This window comes from Drosophila guanche, unplaced genomic scaffold (genome assembly GCF_900245975.1).
Source record: "Drosophila guanche unplaced genomic scaffold, DGUA_6, whole genome shotgun sequence".
Lineage (NCBI taxonomy): Eukaryota > Metazoa > Arthropoda > Insecta > Diptera > Drosophilidae > Drosophila > Drosophila guanche.
The window spans coordinates 672,157-692,336 of record NW_022995760.1 but is presented as its reverse complement, the minus strand read 5'-3'; the positions used below and the strand labels follow the sequence as shown (position 1 = coordinate 692,336).

Below are 20,180 nucleotides of genomic sequence, written 5' to 3'. Positions count from 1 at the left end.
TGCTCCCTCTCGCCCCGTCGGTCCTCCACGTTTATGGCTATTTTTTTGCTCTTGGGGGGTTCGGTTGCCCCCACTCCCCCCGCCCCCCTCTCCCCCCCCCCCCCCCCCCCCCGGACAGTGACGCCTCCGGCCATTTTGCTGCAGCTGCAATTAGTTGTCGTTGAGGATAAGTGTCGAGCTGGGATTGGGAATGGGATTGGGGTTGGGAGGCAGCTGCGTTTCTATTTCCATTTTGTAGATGATCTTCCGGCAATCTTGGCCCTCTATCAAGAGTCAGTGACTGCCTTTCGACCAGCCTCTTGGGGTCTAACTTTCATTGGAAATGATTCAACAAAAGCATTCAACAGTACTTGGTGGTATTCTGCGTGACATTCTAGCTGATCATTTGGCATGGAGGTTGCCCCCTACTTGAGTCTGCATTTCAAGCGTTGAAATCAACGTTTAGGCTCTTCTTTTAATTACAAATTTATGAGTTTCGATGGTATTTATTGAGAAATTATTGTGCCTCACTCTTATCCACCCAACACCCCTCCATTCAGCCTCAACCGTGCTGCCCTTTGCTGGTGGATTGCCTGTCAGCTAATCGACGAGGAGCATCGGGAAATAGTTTCCCCTGAAGTTTGCCCCAGGGCTTTCACACCCGCCACATCAATCATTGGTGAGGGCGCCCGGCGGGGAGGGGGAGGGTTTCTCCCCATTGTTTGTCCACGCAGGAGACTGCCGGCGAATGGCAGGCCCTGTGGAGGCTGGAGGTGTATTAATTGCAAGTGAAATCACTTTGAACTTCATTAAAAAGCAACTTAATCAAGTCTCAACTGGAGCCAAGTCGAGCCGCAAGTTTGCTCCGCACCTGAGATGCCAGCAGCAGCAGCCTCAGCCTTGCTCCGGCATTTTGCTGAATTGCCTAAAAATTATTAATTAGCTGCAACGCAATCAGCCAACCAAAGGAGGAGTACCAGCAACCCCAAGCCTCCCAATCTACGAGTATTCCATGCCCTCCTGGCCTCCTTTTCTGGTGCTCCTTTGGTCGGCTTGCTCTTAAATATTTCATATTTAATTGCGCGCGTAAGCAGCACATTTATTGCTACAACCAGGAACCAGGAACCAGGAACCCACCCGCACCCACGCACCCACGCACCCCTTGGGGCACTTACCTGGCTGTGCGATGGCCTTGCCACCCGTTGAAAATTGGCAACATTAATAAAATTAGACGCGTCTGGTGGGTAGGGTAGCGTAGGGTGTGGGCTTGCTGCTATTCCCCCATTTACCATTTTTCACTTGATTTGTGCAGTACAGTCCCTGCCCCTGCCTCTTTTGTTTCATAAATGCTCTTTAAAATCTTATTAGTGCCTCGCCGCGCACTCTCGGGCGGATCAAAGCCCTGCCTTAAAGCGTTGCCAAAATCGAAAAGAAAGAAACGCCAAAGAAAGACCCAAGACACACCCTGCAGGCATTATCCGGAGTTAATCTGGCCAGGTGTCGCCTGCTATGGTAAACGACACTTTGATTACGGCTCCCATAGGCCGGGGTGAGTCCATTGTAATCGACTGAACGAATCTGTCAGTGGGCACAAACTGCGAGTCTGAGAGTCTGGGTGCCGGTGCCGGTGCCGGTGCCGGTGCCGGTGCCTGGCCCCAAAAATAACAATTTCCTTGAGTTCCTTCCAAGCGTGGTGTGGAAACAATTATCAAAGTCTTCAAAGATGGAAATTCTGTTCTTTTTTCTCAGCATTAACTTTGATTGTTGAAATGAAAGTTGTAAAATTATTAGATTTTTTCTAGATTATAATAATTTAGGTTAAAATTATCTTCATTCTATTTTTAACATAACATAAGAAAAAGATTTAATCACTTCTTATGGTTTATGGAATAGGTCTTGGTGAGAGTAGTTGAGATATGCAAGTGGCAGAATCGGGTTCTCATCTTGAAATGGAGACCAAAAATATGCATAATTATTATTACAATGTTCCCCATGTCTGACCGCTCTCTTATTGCCTCGAAATGTGTTCATCTTGTTGTGTCCATGCTGAGAGTTTGCTGAACTCTGCCGAGCTCTCTGGGGCTGCTTCTCGTTCTCTGCTCACTTAATTAGACTGCCCTTCACTTGAGGGCTAATCGAATCCAATTTTAATTGGTCGCAGTGTGAAAAGCTGACCATAGAGAGATGCTGCGGCACTTATGCATTCCCATCTGGATCGGGATATGCTGGAGGGTGGACCTGGACCTGGACCTGTGCATCACACCTCGGAGTCCTCAACTGGAGAGTCCTGCTGCAGACTTTGGAATGTCTCTGTCACAGCAAGTCAATTTCAATTTGACATTTATTTTATTTATTCGATGATTCAATGCCTGGTTGCTTCAGTGGGTGTTCCCGTGTGTGTTCCAGTGTGGGTGGTCCAGTGGGTTGGTTGTGGCTGCTTGTGTGCGTCTGTGTGCGTAATAAGCCGCGTTCGTTGATTTTAAAACCGCTTCAATTGTTGCACTCGCATTGCGATTGAATATCCATTGAAGTGGACACGCCAGCAACGCCCCCAAAAACTCATCTGTGTGCATGTGTGTGTGTGGGTGTGCGGTCAGCAATTTGATGTTGCGTATGCGATTGCCATCTCTGTCTACTGCTACGGGCAACATTTTGTGGCTTTCATTGCTGTTTTCGTTGTGGCAGAAATCCTTTTCCGTTGGCCACGCCACGACGGATAGCGGCGGATGGTGGCGGAATGGTGGCGGAATGGCGTATGGGAGCTGCTGTAAGGCTGAGCGGATGGTTGCTCGGTGGGTGGTGGACGGGGTTTGTCGGGGTGCGGAAGGAAAGGCAGCAGCACGCACGACTACATTGTCAAAGTTTTGTGTGTCATTATTGTGGCTGTTGGCGGTTGGCTCTCCGCTCTCCGCTCTCCGCACTGCATTGTGTGTGTCCCATCCCGGGGTTGTCCTTCGTCCTGTCCCGTTGCCGTGTTTGTTGTTGCGGGGTTATTAAAAACTTTTACAAGAGCAAAAGAGAACCCGATCGGACCAAACCAGACCAGACCAGACCAAACCAAACCAGAGCGGGACAGCAGAAAAGACTGAGGGATGGCGTTGGCCACCCAGCAGCTCCCGCCAAAGCTCCACAGTTGACTCGTTTTCATTTTCATTGTGAATGTTAATTACTCCAGCGGTGACAACTGCCAAAGCCAGGATCTGCACAGGGGGGCAGGGCAGTCAGTCCTGTTGCTGCTGCCAGCTCCAGCTCCAGCGCCAGCTCCAGCTACTGGTGTCCCTTTTGACGGTGTCCTTTTATATGTTTTCCTTTATATTTTTTTGCTCATAATCAAACTTATTTACTTTGTGTGACTTTTATGAGTATTAAGCGCCATGAGGTCGCCGCCTGATGCTGATGATGCTGCTGATGATGCCATGGATGGGTTGTTGCTGAATGGAGGAAAACAGTTCATTAATTGGGTCTCTCGTCTCTGCATGAGTCATCTATTCCAAAGTTCATTGGCATCCAAAGTGTAACCAAAGTGTGGACAAAATTGCGCCTGCAGGCACAGCGGGCAGGAGGCAGAAGTGGAGGCAATTCCCGCTCAATAATCAAGTTTATTAGTTCGTTTAAGTGCGCTTCTCTCCATCTATTTCCCCTGCTCTTACGCTCCGTTTCTGTAGAGATGGACACAACCCATGTACATGTGGCATTGCAAAAAAATAAGCAACAATAAAAAAAAGAGAAAAACGCGGAAAAACAAATGGGAAAAGCCGCACGTAGGCGAGGCGACGTTTGAATGCAGCTGCGCCTCTGGAAAATTGTGTGCCATGTGCCGCCCCCTGGGTGGTAGGGAGACTGGAAATGAAGGAAATGGAGCTGTAGCATTGCCATAAGCTGCACCGTAAATATTTTGATATGTTGTGTCGTCCTGTCTTCCTGTCGAGCTGTCGAGCCACGTGTTGCGGAGTACTGCAAGGCTGCAGGGCTCCCTATGCGGCCAGCGCACATCTCGCATCTCTCATCTTCATCTCCGGACGCCAGTTGCCAGTTGCCAGTTGGCAGACCTCTGCTACAATGTTGACTTAAAGCCGGGAGCGAAGGAGTCAAGCCGACGCTCTGATGTATGCTAACCTTAAGACTCTGACGTCTTACGGCCGTAGACGACGCCACTCGCCCCCAGACGTAGCCCAACCCCCCCAGACGCTGCTCTCTCATTGTCTTTTCGGCGGGCTCACGTGCTCACGTACGAAATAATTATAGCGCAAGTACGTGTCCCGCATTTGCGAGCAACATGCCTCTTGCATCTTGCCCCTCCGACTCTGGCTGCGACTCCGGCTCCAACTACAACGGCTCTGAGGCCCAGACGAAACCCCAGCCACTACGCCTCCGCGTATGGCGGGGAAAAACCCATTTCATTGCCATATTTATTCCTCTTTTTCTTGCATCCTTGTTTGTTGTTGCTGTTGTTTTTGCTGCTGCTGCTGCTGCTGTTGCTGTGCCAAACCGTTTTTAGGCATTATTTTTGCAAGGACAAAGATGACGACAAAGTTGCCAAAAACAAAAAAACTAGAAAAAAAGTTTTACTTCTCTCCCATTCTTTTTCGGCTGAGTTTCCTACATTTTTTTGTTGTGTTCTACCCTTTGTATTTCGCTGGGGGTTCGTGCTGTTGCTGCATCTGGGCCTTCGTTAACAAATCCCAGTACACCCAGTGCCTCCTTCCTTCCCGCTGCCCAAGGTCCCAGGGTCCCAGGGTCCCCGGAAAGTTTCGGGCTTCATCGCATGGCCTCATGTGGCAGGGGCGCTGATTGCTTGGGAAGCCCTTTCATTGTCACCAAAAACACCGTAGGTAGCTCACAAATGAGGCCGAGTGGAGTGTGTTTTCCATGTGCCATGTCATGAGCTTGGCAGATCTTTAGCTTTTGGCTGTGATCTGCCATTGAGTCTGGTGGCTTTCGAGTGATTAAAACTCTCGCTGATCGTCCATCGAATGTTTGTCTAATGTTTCTTGATTGAGACTAACAAATAGTAATTTGGGGAGCCCTCGAGTGTCCCTCAATCCATATAATAATTATCTCTCCCTCTCTCTTTGTCTGCTTGCTAGAACTTAGAATGGGTTCGGGAGGCACAGGGTGCCGCAGCTGTTGCATTCTGGGCCTAAACTGTGCGTTTACTCAAACACAAAGCGCACACGTTCCACACACTCTTACTCCAGCTGCTCCTGTGCCATTTGGTGTGTGGGTAGGCCAGTCGAAGGTAGTGGCAGCCAGCGGGCAGCGGGCAGCCAAGGTGGTCCAAGAGGACGCGTCCAAAACTCGCAAAAGTTTTGCGCCAAAGTCCAACATATGTTGCCTGCTCATGCATGCCATGCCATGCCAGTGAGGCTCCTCCATTAATTCTCATCCTCATCCTCTCATTCTCATCCGCTGCTCCTCCTCTCTCAGTCAGTTAGTCAGTCAAGCCAGTGAGTCAGGCTGACGCATGCCCCACATGTGTGTGTGTGTAATTATAACAAGTTTCCTAGGCAATTTTTCTGCTTTCATTTTAGTTTTTCGCCTTGAAGTTTTGCTCACTTCTTGCATACCCTGCCAGAGGTTATTTCTGTGGACTTTTAACCCAAAAGGGTTTCAAAGTTGAGTACTTGCCGCAAGTATTCATGAGTATTCTTAGTGGCATTCAGGGTGTCTGCTGGCCATGAGTGCTCTTTCTTCCAAGACTTTTTCAACTAAAAGGAGACGCTTTGTCTTGGGGAAATATTCAATAAATGGAGGGCCTAAAAACATCTCAAGGACCTAATATATTTGCGTGTACTTGCAGTGTATTTGTGAGTTCGCTCTGTCGCAAATCACAATATAAAAACCACCGACTCGTAGCTGGGCCTTTCTTTCCTTTCCTTTCCTTTCCTTTCCTTGCCTTGCTGCCTCCCCTCCCCACCCACGCTCTCACTGTGTTTTCTTGGCCAGGGCGCTGTTGCTCTTATGCCTGTGTTATGGGTATCTCGGCGCTTGGAATAAGTTTTTGATAAGAAAGTTATGATGAGTTTTCTCCTGCAGTCACACAGATGAAGCCGAGACGTGTGGAGTGGAGGGAGGGGTACGGGCATGGGGATGGTGAGGGGGAGGCGGAGGGTAGCACATGTACACACAGCTGTTGATTTTGGCCAAATTAGTGCAAACACGTCTTGTTTTGAGTTGTGGGCCATGCGGCAGCATGTGCAACTAATTTGCAGTTATCAAGAGTTGAAGTGCCACATGGGCAGAAAGAGGGAGAATCGGAATGGGAATGGGAATGGATGGAGAGAGGAGCACGAGGAGCACTAGGAGCAGGGAGGAGAAGCGTGCCGCTTGGAGCTGGAGGAGCGAGTGAATTGGACATTTCCATTAAGCCATTGATGCCATGTCCCCCGATCCCTCCAAAAATGAATGCCCGTTTACTAATTTACATTTCCTGTACAGCAAAAGGGGGNGGGGGGGGGGGGGGGGGGGGGGGGGGTGCACCCCGCTGGCCTGTCTGCCGACTGTCAAAAGTTTATTTATTTGACACCGAAAAAGTTGACACAGACACCAGTGACGTCTGCCCCGCACCCACCCAATGTCGTAGCAGCGACGGCCTGAATCGGATTTATATGCCTGCCCAAAATTGGATTACAATTGAGTTGTAATTATGCGACAACAAAATGTCGGGGGGAGGTGCGCCGGCCCCCTGACAACCGGAAGGAAACCCGTGTGCGGCTTACTTCATTCTTCCCCAAAAACATCGGGCACGGTTCTGTGTGTCCGGGTACGGGTCTCAGTGTGTCCTTCATCCTTCGTTTTGTTTTCTGTTTTCTGTTTTCTGTTTTCTGTTTTCCATGTCTGAAAGTCTAGCGACGTCTTTTGAAATTTCGCTTTTTGCATTAATTAAAACTGATTTAATTATAGCCTGTCGTGTTGCTTTTAAGTATTCCTGAGGACATGGACATGGACAGGGGACCAGGACAGGTCCCTCAACAACATGATTTGCACAGAGCCCAACGTCCTCATCATCATCATCATCATCAACATTGTCAACATCATCAGCAGCATCCACGGCCTCCACCACACACCCTATCAGCGGGTGATTGAAGCGAGAGACCAAAGTGCTTTGGACGCGTCCCCTGACAAGGTGAAAGTTTAATTAAATATGCATCGAGTGTGCTCAAGGAGGACACAGAGTGGATCGAGTGTAGAGAAAACTAAATACCTTCCTGGTTATCCTCAATCACAGCAGCATATTCCTTACACTGACTCAGCCGGGCCCGGCACGGCCACAATTTTGGCTTCTTTCGGAAGGGATTTTCACAATTTTGGGCGGTTGTTGCCAAATCGAACCAAACCATAATCAAAAGCCACAAAAACATGGACCCATTCGAGCTCCTTATGGAGCGGCTAATGATGGGCGCCCGCCTGGAGGAAGACATTGAGGATGCCATCACAGGATATTCTAATGGAGCTGAGCATGCAACAGTTAGAGCAGATTTATCAGAACAATGCGCAGCGTTTGGTCCTGAGTCTGCCAAGGTTACGCCATCGAAACTTTGGCATCAACTACTACTCGGACGGTGGCGACAGTCTGTTTGTGTGGAACCTGGATTTTGCGATCGCTGCGATACACTGGTAAACGGGGACAGGGCGACACCTAAAGCTATCGAAGCTATCTATTGCTCTTCTATATTTGGACGAGGCAAGGCGAGGCGAGGTCCGGCAGGATGGAGTTTGATGGGTTGGGGCACACGCACATTCTCGTACAACTTTCCAGCTCAATGGGCAATTTGATTGATAAAGATACCAACATATTGTGCCGGCTAGTCTATTAAAAATTGCATTTGCTCTATTAATTTGGATATGAAAATTCACTCCCTCGATTATGTGGCAGTTCTGGGGAGTGTTGCATGGATTCCATTGCTCTTGGGTATCAATCAGGAGAGATGTCTCAGAAGTCGCTTCAGTCAGTGAGCAGACAGACAGTCTCTCCCCTTTTGGGTCGCTTCTCCTGGTCCTGGGTCCTGGCTGCTGGCTGCTGGCTGCTGGCACTCCCATTAGCAGGCAACCGTCAAGCCTGTCAGAAAGTCGATGGGAACGCGTAGATGGGGATGGCAGCCTTTGTTTTGTACATCGAGAGCACATTTTATTGCTTTATGCGTTTAATGAAGTGTTGCCGTACAGAGAGTGAGAGGGAGAGGGAGAGGGAGAGGGTTTGAGGGTCTGATGGAACTCCAACCCCCCTGGGGGGTAATGGCAGCAACAGCTACAGCAACCCTTCAGCCAACGAACGCAGACACGAACACGGACAGGCAACATATCAAACATTTTTGACAGCCTATGACGCTGCTCGCCGACTGACTCTCGGACTGACTGACTAACTGACTGACGAACTGATTGATTGACTGCCAGAGTCGCTAGGAAAGCATCCCCAGCACTTGCTCTCTCGCATGTAATGCATAAAGAATGAAGCTTAAATAAAAGTTGGGAGATGAGAAATAGGATTAACTTGTCACACAATTGAATTTAATTTTCCATACACACTCACAGACACAAAGACACACAAAAAGAGACATTGCCTCCTGTCCTTCGTTCACTTTGGGGATTCTATTCCCCGAGTCTGGGCTGTTGCCTTTTGTGGTAATCTCGAGCCGGGGCCGATTCGGGTATTGTAATGAAATTACACGTGCCTCAGATTTGTCAAAGCAATCAATGCTCGTCGAGCATTTTGTGTCCAACCTTCGATTGACTTTCCACATCCCCAAAGGACATATGTGCATATATCCTGCGACTCGCTCACTTGAAACTTCAACTGACATTGAAGCTGTAACTGAAACTGAAACTGAAACTGAATCAGAATGAACAGAGCTCCAACTGCTGAGAAGGAGTAGACTTTGTTGAACAAGGAACAGGCCAAAGATGATCTTAAGAGCCCCAAAAGTTTCTCCTTTTTGTTTGGCCACTGGAAGTTTTTAATAAAAGTTGACACTCCCAGCACAATTGTGGCGCTTCGCTTTTCATTATGCACATCATCCATCAATTAATTGACTGCATCCCCAGTCAAGTCACCGCATCGAAATGCTGCTCACATACCCAGCACGGAGGACGAGAGTGCCGCTTGTCCGGGAGTATCTTTGATTAGCGAAGAACAAAGAGGGGCGGCGCCCTGCCACGAGCGAGTGACAGAAGTTCATTAACTGTCACACAAGTATGGCAGCAAATGGCAGTGTGTGGATGGATGCAAGTCGAATGAGAGGATGGGTTGATGGTGGATGGAGGTCCATATGCTAGCACTCACCACCCAGACACTCCCCAACCCCATGGGCGGGCGTGGTCCATCCAACTTAATTAAATAGCAAAAGATTTGAGGTAACCTTGGATGGTGGGCCATGGGGTAGGGGAGAGTTTTTGGGTTCCTGTTGGGTGTGCCAGTCAGTCAGAAATCCTTTTGAAAACATCCGCACATCGGCAACACCAAATGTCGATACCCAAGTGCACATAAAAATTTCTAATCCATTTGCCCGATACTTATGCACGCCTGCACTTGTGGGATTAATAAATGTTGCTGTTTGCGCAGCAGATCTCGAAGCTTTCTGATTCTGGCTTCTGCCTTCAATCGATGGCTAGATGGATGGGATAGCTGGATGGATGGATGGATGGGTATGGATTGTTTCAACCACCGTGCAGCATCATGGAGTGCCGCATGACATATTCGCAGCCAAATCAATTTCAACTGTCAACTGTCAATCAGGCAGCAATTCAATCACGCCACGCACTCTCTCCCTCTATCTCTCCGTCTTTGGCGACTGCCAAAAGTTCACTTTAAGAAGCAGCAAACCCAACCAAGATTCAGCTCTGCCTGAATTATTCAAAAGGATATGGAAAAAGGCACCACAACACACACAGGCCCGCAATCGCAATCGCAATCCCCAGACCATTATTAATGCGGTGACTCGCTCTCAGTCTCACTCTCGCTCTAACTCTAACACTGGCCTCGAGTCACGGACCAGGAGTCACAAACATTTGTTCAAGAGATTTTTATGAATTACATCGTTAGATCGCATTGATGTTGAGCTCTAGCTTTCGGGTTGAGGCTCTAGGTCGAGGGGTGGTTGTACACAGATTTTTATTGGTATTATTACCATTTACAACTCGGCACCAGCTACGCTCCACTCCGCTACGTATATTGGGGGGCGTGGCTGTTAGCTAACCCAAAGTTAAACCGCACCACAGAGCAGGGCCCTGATGGTAAATATCACCGTCAACACACATGTCACGTATTTTGCTCGTAATTATGGCAAACGTGAGAAATTTCGTTAAGATTTTCCCACCCAACACACACTTTTCTCTCGTGTGTGTGTGTGTGTGTGTGTGTGTGTGTGTGTGTGTGTGTGTGCGTGTGTTTTTGGTTGTGGCATAATTTTGGGGCTATCCCCGGTTGGCATTTGACCTCCATTGAACAAAGTACAGTCACCGCAATGGCACAGGCGGAATGGTGACCCAGGACACATTTGGGGTAACCCCAAACAGCACTAAAGGGATGTTCATTAGCCGCGGACGAGCGCTTGATTATCCATCATGGGAACACTTCACTTCCTTCAACGTTTTTCTCCCACTTTATTATGGATTTTCTTTTTTTTACACAGTGTATATTTATCCATGTCCTTTATTTGTACTGTGTCTGCTAGCTGAGGGCACTGAGCGCCTTTAGTTTCTCTATCAATTCGATTATCAGGGCCTGCACTCTGGCCACAAAGTCCTTAATGATCTCACGACGAGTCATCGCTGCCTCCGGCCGCGTAGTATGGCTGGGCATGCACCAGGCCAACGGCAAAAGCACTGCACAAAGGTTAAAGGCTAAAAATAGTGAACTCCTGGCCACACAAAGAACCGAGCACTTACCACAGAGCGCAGCCATGAGCGTAACTACTACTTGGCCGGACATACTTGCAGCGTAAACTGAGCTCTACGCAGGCAGTGGCCTTCCATAAATAGTCGCGAATCCATAATCCATATGAGGTCCTACGTGCGTGTCAGGCTTTGGCCAGTACACGTAGCATAGATAGGGTTTGAGGCAAGAATTGATGGGCCTTCAATTGGAATTGGGCCTGCGGAGAGATCAGACATGCATTTCAGTCTCTAGAATTTCGACATCCACAAATATTGGAACCTATTTCAACAACTTTTAGTGGAACTTTTGGAATTTCTTGCATGTTTAAAAAAATAAACAATAAACAAAACATTCTGATTCGGCTCTTTCTTAATTTTCTTGAAGCTAAATAAACCCAGCCCCCATGAATAATTCCACAAATATATATGTTCAATGCTCAATATAATTCATTTAATTTCAAAATGTACACAGTTTCTAGTACAAAATAGTTACACAAAATGTTGCTCAGAGAAATTGACAGATTTATGCATTAAGTGCAGAATTATTTAAAGTTTGTATGTTGACTTTATCCACCGAGAGGAATCTGCGAGAGTCCGGGCAGTGGGAGGGAACCGCCAGCACCCCCAGTAGCGGTCTTGGCCAGCCCGGTGACCAGTGCAAGAGGTGTGCCCAGTGCTCCTTGGGTGGCTCCTTGAGCAACTCCTCCCACGACTGGTTGGACCAGATCCAGTTGGGGACGAGCTTGGATGGCGCTCAGGTAGCAGGCTGCAAGTTGAAGGGAAATTTTAGCCGGATTTCAATGAAATATTTTCGTGCTACTCACCGCACAGGATGAGGGCTGCGAGGATCGTTTTGTTGAACATGTTGAGACCGAATGAAGTTATCGAACTGTTTGTTAGCTGAAAGAACAGCCAGCCGCTTTTATACCCATTCGCTGTAGAACTGTCGGACCGCTTAGAGCACGTACGACACCCGACAAATCTGGAGAGCGTGCTCTATGGCTTATTATGTGTGTGGGGCATGGTCGGCGCAAGGGGGTAGGCTCTCCCACATACGTCAGAGGCCAGATCTGGACTGTAAAAACATTAAAGTATTTCGTTGCATCAATTCCATAGAGGTGTTAGCTCTTCCTTTTTACAAGTGCAGCTCTACAGCTCACTGAACTGTCTATTTTTTTACTCTCACTCTCCATCAACACCCCCCACGCTCTCTGTCTCTCTTTTGTGGCTTTGCTTTCATTACAATACTCATTAAGCTCTCGTCACGTTTACGTTCACATTAAATAATTATAGTTTTCCGATTTTAGTGGTCAATGAGGAGGCGGTGAGGGGAGGAACGTCATGTAAATACTTAATTAAAACTCTCTGTCTTTTTTTATGGGCGACATTTAAACCATTTCCATCACATTTGTCGCTAGTTATCCCAGCTAATCGGTTGCCATAATATCTGACGGACTGCCGATTTTGTTCCTTCCTTCTTTTTTTTTGCAATTAAGGACATTAATGGGGGGCTTAATGAGGAAAAGTTGCACTTTTAATTGCTATTGTTTTGCGCAAGGTGGATCTATGTATACGTTTCCCACTAAATGTACATGCCAAAACAAAAAAACATTTAAAGTAAAAAAAACCATTGTCGTACATATATTGAAAATTAACCAAATTTAACTTAATTAACTTTGCTGTGGACAACCATTAAAATTTGTTGATTTTTTTGTGCGATTCATATTTTTAATTATTTTTATTGTCTCCCATAAGCAAGTTTGTCCAGCTGCAAAGTCTTTGTAAAATGTTGAACTATCAAATACAAAATGTTTGACTATTTTCCCAAACACGGCCTGGACCCTGTATTACCTCATAATCTCGTAATTGCGCTTCTGCTGACTTAATACAACAAAACGGTAATGGTTTACACATTAAAAACATGCAAATACAATTTGAATTTGTCTTATTTCAGTGTTGTGCAGATGGAAATGACTCAATTCGCAGATTTGTTCAATTTTGTGACACAGGCTCAAAAACCATTTAAGCTTTATGGAAACCAATGTAAATTCGCGTAACAAAGTACATTAAATTTTTTGACTGTATGCAAAAAGGATTAAAAAATGTTGAATTTTAAGTTAGGTTATTTATCATACAAGTTTATATTTTTTTTTTGGGTTTCTTTCCGTCACACTCAGTGAAGATTCTATGCAGAAAGTGGCTAAAAATGGGTAGTAAAGATTTCGTTCATTTTGTAGAACTGATTTATGTTGAACAAAATGGAAACACAACACTTAATAACAGCTAAATTTTTAGCTTTACAACAATTTGCAGGAACAGGCTCTTAACTGAACAAAATTATGCTTTTCGGGACCATCAGGGAACTCTATTCCCTTGAAGATAGATGGGTCTGCCGCTGCCTCTGGTACATTGAGCAATCGAAATGTTTTTTTTTGTATATTCTGCTCTAGATGTTGGCCAAGTTTACGTGACTGAACCGTACAGCGGTCCAATCGAATGCAAATGTGCAAATGCATCCGGCAGACAGATAGACAGATAGACAGATAGACATAGGGGGCCGGGGCAATCAACCGCCAAGCAGACATATGCAAACTAGGGCAACAAGTGAATGCAGCTTCCGGCATCAGCTGGACGGCTGGCCAAAACGTCATCAACGAGAGCAAGAGTGAGTGAAGATGGAGATGAAGAGTAAGCGAAGATTGAGAGAGTGGGAGCTTTGTGGCAGCAGCATCGACAATTGGTAGATTGGCATCGGGAAGGGGGGAAAAGACATGATAAGTTAATCGGGAATCGCACGTACGGACCACACGTTTCCGGACGTGGCTTGTGTGTTGGCATCAATATAAAAATGAACGAGATGCGGACTCTGAAAATCAGTTCAATTAACCAAATTTATAGAGCACTACACCCTAAGACACACACGAGAGACGGCAGCAGCAGCAGTCCCCAAACCCCACCGAACCCGCAGGCTAATTAAGGAAACGAAACGGAAAACTGTTCGACGGGAATAGACTTCAAGCACACTCTGACGATGCCGGTGACACGTAGACATTTAATTGCACTCGTTGTGGTGACAACATTAGGTAATTAGTGGCCGCCGTGCGTGTGCTTCAGCTAATTGATTGCCACCATTGCGATCCGAAATCTGATGGTGTCTTCTTCCCCCACAGCCTGTCAGCTGTGTGCTGCCCAGAACTCCACGTTTCTGGCCACGATTGTCAGCTCGAACAACACGCTGCAGACGACAAACGGGACGCGCATCAACGAGACGATCACGATCAATATTAGTGAGGTGATTGCAGCTGCCGAAGCCGCTGCAGACACTGAGACCACCACACTAGACCCGTCAGGGACAACCACGGAGCCTGCTATCACCACCGAAACATCTGACACGTCCTCAACAACAACAACAACAGTCACTTCAACCACATCCACCACACAAGCATCATCCACAGCCACAACTCTGACAACAACAACGGCAAACACTGTAAATGACACTTCAACCACACTGCCGACAGAAACCACAACAACAGCCACACAAGACACAACTACAACCATCGCAGCAAACACAGCAACAACAACCATCACACCAGATACAACCACAACCATCGAGCCGAACACAACCACAACCATCGCACCAGACACAACCACAACCATCGCACCGAACACAACTACAACCATCGCACCAGATACAACCACAGCCACACAAGACACAACTACAACAACACTGCCGATCACAACCACAGAACCACTCATAACCACAGAACGAACCACAACCACAACCACACCGCCGAGCACAACCACAGAGGCGCTTATAACAACAGAACGAACAACAACAACAACCACACAACAACCCACAACAAGCACACAGTCATCGATAACCACAGAAGCTTCAAACAGTACAGACACAACGAGTGCAACAGATTCAACGACTGCAGCAGATACAACAACGAGTACCCGTGTAACAACGAGTACCACGAGCTCGACGAGCACAACAAGCACCACACCGCTGGCCTACACCGTGTACACAATGGAACCATACCCTGGCATCCTTTACGGCAGGACGAACTCGTTCGGCACACAGTCGCGTAGACTGCGCAAGGGTCGTCGGGGTGGCCGCAGGGGCAGGAAGCCGCGTCGCCGCACAACCACAACCGAGGGTCCTGCGAATACGACCACCACTACAACCACCACAGCAAGAACCACCACGATCAGCAGTGATCTGAGCGAGGAGTACGATGATGTTCTGGCCAATAGCGTGCTGGAGCCGCAGCCTGGTCTGCCCCTCGATCTGGGCAACATCCACAATGTGCGCATTTCCCAATAGTGGGACAACGAGACTGAGGAAACTTTTCAAAAGTTGTTATTTTTGCATGTATATTTTGATATTAATTACACGAATATTTTAGCTCTTCGCTTTTCTGTGTCGTTAAGTTAAGAAACTCGGGGGGGGAATCGATGGAGAAACACTTAGAAACTGCGACTAGAAATGCCATAAAGCAGCCGGACTAACTCGCACTATCAATGAGCGTGACAAAAGCGAGATCACTAATGGTGCGATGAGAGCAGAGCTCAGTACAGTGAACAACTGCTACTATGAACCATAAATGTTTCCACCTTCGTCATGTATGAAAGGGATGCAAGAAAAAATAGCAAATAAAAATCAAGTAGCGAGTAAAATGGAACAGTAACGAGTGCCAAGTAACAAGGCTCACCTGCACCTAACAAGGAACAACCATTGAGAGAGAGAAAGTGAGTGCGGGGAGCGAGCATCAGTCGACGGAGGGAGGAAAAACTCATAAAACAAACGGAGAAACAGACGAATAAACAGTTGGTGTGCAATTAATTTAGCAAACTGTTTGTTCAACACTAACACCCACACAAAAACACACAGGACTCCTGGCCCTGTCCCTGTCGCTGGCTCCTGACACACCCCACCGCCACCTTCAGCGATTCGCGTGTGCACGAGGCGCACTAAGCAAATACAATTTAACTTCCACTTTCAACACATGCCATTCATGTCCTAAGCCGGACAACCACTCTAGCCATGATAATGACCCACAGCCAAGTCAATTAGTAGCGACTGCTCTGAAGTCCAGGGTTACAAATCTTGGCAAATGTGGCCAAAAGTCCCTGGCCCTGTCGACCCCACATTAGGAATAATGCACTGACTAATCAGAGTGACAGCTGGTCAGGGGGGAGGCCAGCGAGAAGATAGGGTGAAGCCATAGAGAATACAGTGAGACTCCAGAGGGGAAACCAAGAGCGTGGCATAAGTCACCAGTGGAAGGCAAAGAGGATGCTTGCAGCACCCAACGGGACGTCACAAAAGACCCATAGAGAAAGAATCCAGATGAACCCAAAGAGAACGTAGAAATAACTCTGAGAAAACCCAGAGAGTTTCCAGAGGAGTCCAAAGGATAACAGAATCCTAACAGAATCCAGAGACAATCCTGAAGCCAGGGTATGGGTATGGGTATGGGTATGGGTATGGCTATGGGTCTGAGGTCAGTGCATTGAACCGAGCCCTGTACGACTTTGGGTACGACGGGTATCATGGCAGTCCCCAAATATGCCGCGAGCTTGACAGATTGCCGAACGAATGCACGTGCTTATCATATGTTGGGCACGTGCTCGGAGCTACAGTGCTGTGGTCGGCAGGTTCGGTTGTTCTTTCGGGTTATAAGTAGCCAAGACATTGGCTTGGACCAGACAGAAGTCGAAACGGAGCGAGTGAGATCCAAGAGAACATGCTTAGATTTGGCCAACAACTGATGCTGCTGCTGGTGGCCTTCGTAGGTAAGTGGCACAGGGACGCTACGGATACGCGACAATATCTCATTGCTCTTTGCGCCTTCTTGTAGCACTGCAGACCTGCCATGGGTGGCTGGTGAAGCTGCCGAAGCTGGAGAGTCTCGTGGAGAAGCTGGAGGAGAAGAAGGAGAAGGAACTGAGCTGGCTGGAGGGCAAGAAGGAGAAGGAGCTGCTGAAGAAGCTTGATTTCCTCAATTTGTTCAGCGAAAAGGAGGATGCCAAGAAGGAGAAGAAGCTGGACGAGTGGGAGAAGTTTAAGCAGTGGTGGGAGGAGAAGAAGGAGAAGGAGCTCAGCTTCTTCGAGACCAAGAAAGAGAACAAGCTGGACAAGCTGGCCAATAAGGCCAGCAAAAAGCGCAAGCCAACGCGTAGACCCTGTTGCTACGGCTACCCCGAAGAGGAGACAGAGCAGACCACTCTGGGCTATCCCGAGGAGGAGGAGCAGGAAGAGGAGGAGGAGTACACCGAGCCGTACCCAGCCGAGTCCGAGGAGGCAACTGAAAGGCCCTGCAAGAAGAGCTATGGAAACAGTAAGGAGCCCACCGTGTACCGTCCATCGAGCTATGATGTGAGGGACGACTCCGCCGAGGGCATACGATACTTCACCTGAGCGATGAGTCTTGAGCTTTGAGTCTTACTAATTGGATTGAATATGTATTTATTGTCAGTGTGTGTGCGTGTGCGCTTGCTTTCTTTTTACATAATTACATTTTTAATAATAAATATAATTAAAATCCCCATAGTCGAACGGCCCTCCAGTTACACTTACAGTCACTTTTCGGCTCTGCTTCGAGAGCTCTCCGTCCTGAATTTTGGTTGGGGTTGGGGACCGGTATACTTCGTTTCGAGGTTTTTGCTTCTGATGCCTTGCATATAATTTGCATATAAATTGAATTCCCCGGATCTGTTCGGTTTGGTGTCTTGCCCTCATGCCTAGCATTCGTGTAGACAGCCAATATTTTATACATTTTATGTTCACACATCCATGTGCTGTGGATGCTCCGAATGTACATATTGTACATACAGTAGATACGTATGTACATATGTGGTTGGGAGTATCTGCCTGTTTGATCCATCATGCCACATACCGATTCTGGCATCCGTATCCGCAGTCGCAGCCGCAGCCACAGCCGCATTCGCGTTCTGTCAGCGACACTTCATCTGAGCTGTCAGTCGGTGGCTCGGCAGGCGGCAACCCAATGACATATTGCGCCCATTATTTGCATAAAGCGTTGGGGCATGGCGAGAGTCGGCCTCTGGTCTAGCCCGGCCCGGCCCCGCCCGGCGCAAAGTGGTTTATCCTGTCATTTCTCTCGCTCGTTCAGCCAGAGGTGAGTCTGCGGCATGGCGTGGCATGCGATCATCCATTCGAACTACCGCTAAGCATTGGGATATCTTCAGAGCTCTACCGTGAGTCAATGACTCTCTGAACTCCACTGCCACCAGGTTCCGCTCTAAACTTTCCATAAAAGAACACATTGCTAACGATACCATTCCACTCCATTCCTTGCTTAGCAGCTCGATTCCATTCCGTGCCTGAAAGCTTGTAACTCAATTCCGTTTCTCGCCTACTTGTTGTGATATTGGAACGAATGGAATGGAACCCCCTCGCACAGATTTTGCATGCCTCATGTGTGCGTGTGCTTGGCGCAGCTGGTTGTTTGAGCTGCATTTATGTTTGCGGCTCATTCGCTGCTCTGTCGATGCCATGACATGAAAATGCTTTCCCAACACCAGCCAGCCCCCCAACCGCTTCGCTGTAGGAGAAGCTAGTGCAAAATTTGCACAAACACAAGCGGGAAAAAAGCGTAAAAGAAAAACTCGCTTTGAGGGTCGAGGCTTAACATACCCCTGGAAATTGTGGCAAGTGGCAGCTATGAAGTTGCTGCAGCTGGAGAACACTTCGCTGGCAAACCACTGGTCAAGGCCAAACTATTCCAAGGTTGAGGCAAAAAATTAAAAGGGTACAAAATCCAGCAGAGTGCACACAAAACGCACTGCCAAACCAGACACATCTGGCCCAATATGCACTGCCACATATGTACATAGGTGTATGTATAGATACATATGTATAAATATATGTCTGTATGTGGCCCACAGCTAATACTCATAGTAATCATAATAATAATTCGAGTTTTGGTTTATATTCGTTTGTTGATTTGATGCTGAAGCAGCACAAAATTTTGTGGCCCGAAAGCATTTCATGGTTTTGTGAGCACTCACCTCTCCTCCACCTCTCTTGCTCTTGCTCTTGGCTCTTCCTCTCTCTCTCTCTTTCTATCTCTATTTTCGTAAAAGTATCTGTATCTTTGTTTGTGTGTGTGCGTGCAAATATTTCCGCTGGCTGACTCAATTGAGGCACTTTATGAGCGAGCATGAAAGCAGCAGCATGGGGCATGGGCATGGGGCGCCTATGGCATGGCATGAAATGTTGATTTGGCCATTGAGCCGAGTGCCGGCTGAGAGCAATTAAAATCCAGTGCAAGCTTTGCGGCGCCACTTGCTTTCACTTCTAATATCAATAGCAGCTTATTTTGCTCATACTGATCTGCCGATTGGCTTTATGGAGAATACTTTTAGGCCTCCCTCCCTCCCCCACCATCGTTCACCATTCAAAGAGATCCATGCATGCGCGTGAGTGTGTCCCAGCTCCCAGTGTGCCACAGCGCTAATCAAAAGAAAAAAGTCCAAAGAAAACTATTATTATTATTATTTTCGAATTGTGATTATCGGCGGTGGTCCTTTGGGGGACTGGGGAATCGAGTGTAATTGCAGTGGACTTTTGTCCACTGAGCTGAAGGAAACGTCCCCAAAAAAAAGATAAACTTTTCCATCCTTGAGCCAAGCGGTTGCCCGTTTTTCCTCCATTTGATAGCCCAATTTTCTTTCATTGCCTGCCACAGTTACAGATACAAAGATACACACAGCCCAAGTTGTGGCTGGGGGGGAGATGGGGCTCAATCTTGTTAATTTCACCCCGCTTTCTATCTGTCTGTCTGTCTGTCTGTCTGCTTTCTTTCCAGACACTTACCCCAGCCCTTGGTGTACTCCCTCCTCGATTGTATATTGTAGTCTCCCGACTATTTGACTGTCTGTCTGTCCGCCGCTCTCCGTTTGGGGTTACGCACGCATATTGGGTGGGTTTCTACTTCCTTCTCCTTTTTTGTTGTTGTTGGCTCGATTTTCTTGGGGATCTTTTTTTTTTAGGCGGTTTTGCTGAGGGTCCCGTAATCGCAATTAAGATAATCAAAAAAGTTTTGACAGTGGACTGTCAGTGCGAGTGGAGGCATCGTTTTTACTTTCTTCCGCAAAAGTCGGCAAAGTTTTTTTTTCCCAGACCAACCACCCACCCACCACCCTTTTGGCAACCATTTATTTTGGTTTTGGTTGGTTGTTGGTTGCCTCTTTCTCTCCTTTTTTGTCGGGGGCATGCCGCAGTGTATGCTGCAAGTTTTTGCGGAATCTTCGACAAGTCCAAGAGCAGGACGTCGCGTCGTGGGGTTACTTGGAAATCA

The 20,180-nt window shown here is 47.6% G+C and overlaps 4 protein-coding genes across 6 annotated transcripts; 2 read left to right on the top strand and 2 right to left on the bottom strand.

Moving 5' to 3' along the window:
* Window positions 1–10,608: 10,608 nt before the first annotated feature.
* On the bottom strand, window positions 10,609–10,984 carry LOC117590712. 2 transcript variants are annotated; one of them, XM_034283613.1, is made up of 2 exons: window positions 10,867–10,899; window positions 10,609–10,800 (listed from the first exon to the last, which is right to left on the bottom strand). In XM_034283613.1, exons 1-2 carry the CDS (start codon window positions 10,877–10,879, stop codon window positions 10,646–10,648), a joined length of 168 nt encoding a protein of 55 aa, XP_034139504.1. In that variant the 5' UTR covers window positions 10,880–10,899; the 3' UTR covers window positions 10,609–10,645. The 2 variants fall into 2 exon arrangements, with proteins under 2 accessions (XP_034139504.1, XP_034139503.1); XM_034283612.1 differs by having other exon boundaries at window positions 10,611–10,800; window positions 10,864–10,984.
* Window positions 10,985–11,327: 343 nt separating this feature from the next.
* Window positions 11,328–11,813, bottom strand: LOC117590711. Its single transcript, XM_034283611.1, has 2 exons — window positions 11,676–11,813; window positions 11,328–11,617 (listed from the first exon to the last, which is right to left on the bottom strand). The coding sequence occupies exons 1-2, from the start codon at window positions 11,713–11,715 to the stop codon at window positions 11,418–11,420; spliced, it is 240 nt and encodes a 79-aa protein (XP_034139502.1). The 5' UTR covers window positions 11,716–11,813; the 3' UTR covers window positions 11,328–11,417.
* Window positions 11,814–13,729: 1,916 nt separating this feature from the next.
* LOC117590709 (cell wall protein DAN4) lies at window positions 13,730–15,265 on the top strand. Of its 2 annotated transcripts, XM_034283609.1 has the most exons (3): window positions 13,730–13,934; window positions 14,022–14,413; window positions 14,465–15,265. In XM_034283609.1, the coding sequence occupies exons 1-3, from the start codon at window positions 13,883–13,885 to the stop codon at window positions 15,176–15,178; spliced, it is 1,158 nt and encodes a 385-aa protein (XP_034139500.1). In that variant the 5' UTR covers window positions 13,730–13,882; the 3' UTR covers window positions 15,179–15,265. The 2 variants fall into 2 exon arrangements, with proteins under 2 accessions (XP_034139500.1, XP_034139499.1); XM_034283608.1 differs by having other exon boundaries at window positions 14,022–15,265.
* Window positions 15,266–16,524: 1,259 nt separating this feature from the next.
* On the top strand, window positions 16,525–17,360 carry LOC117590710 (cilia- and flagella-associated protein 251). Its single transcript, XM_034283610.1, has 2 exons — window positions 16,525–16,650; window positions 16,716–17,360. The coding sequence occupies exons 1-2, from the start codon at window positions 16,602–16,604 to the stop codon at window positions 17,273–17,275; spliced, it is 609 nt and encodes a 202-aa protein (XP_034139501.1). The 5' UTR covers window positions 16,525–16,601; the 3' UTR covers window positions 17,276–17,360.
* The last annotated feature ends 2,820 nt before the right edge of the window (window positions 17,361–20,180 follow it).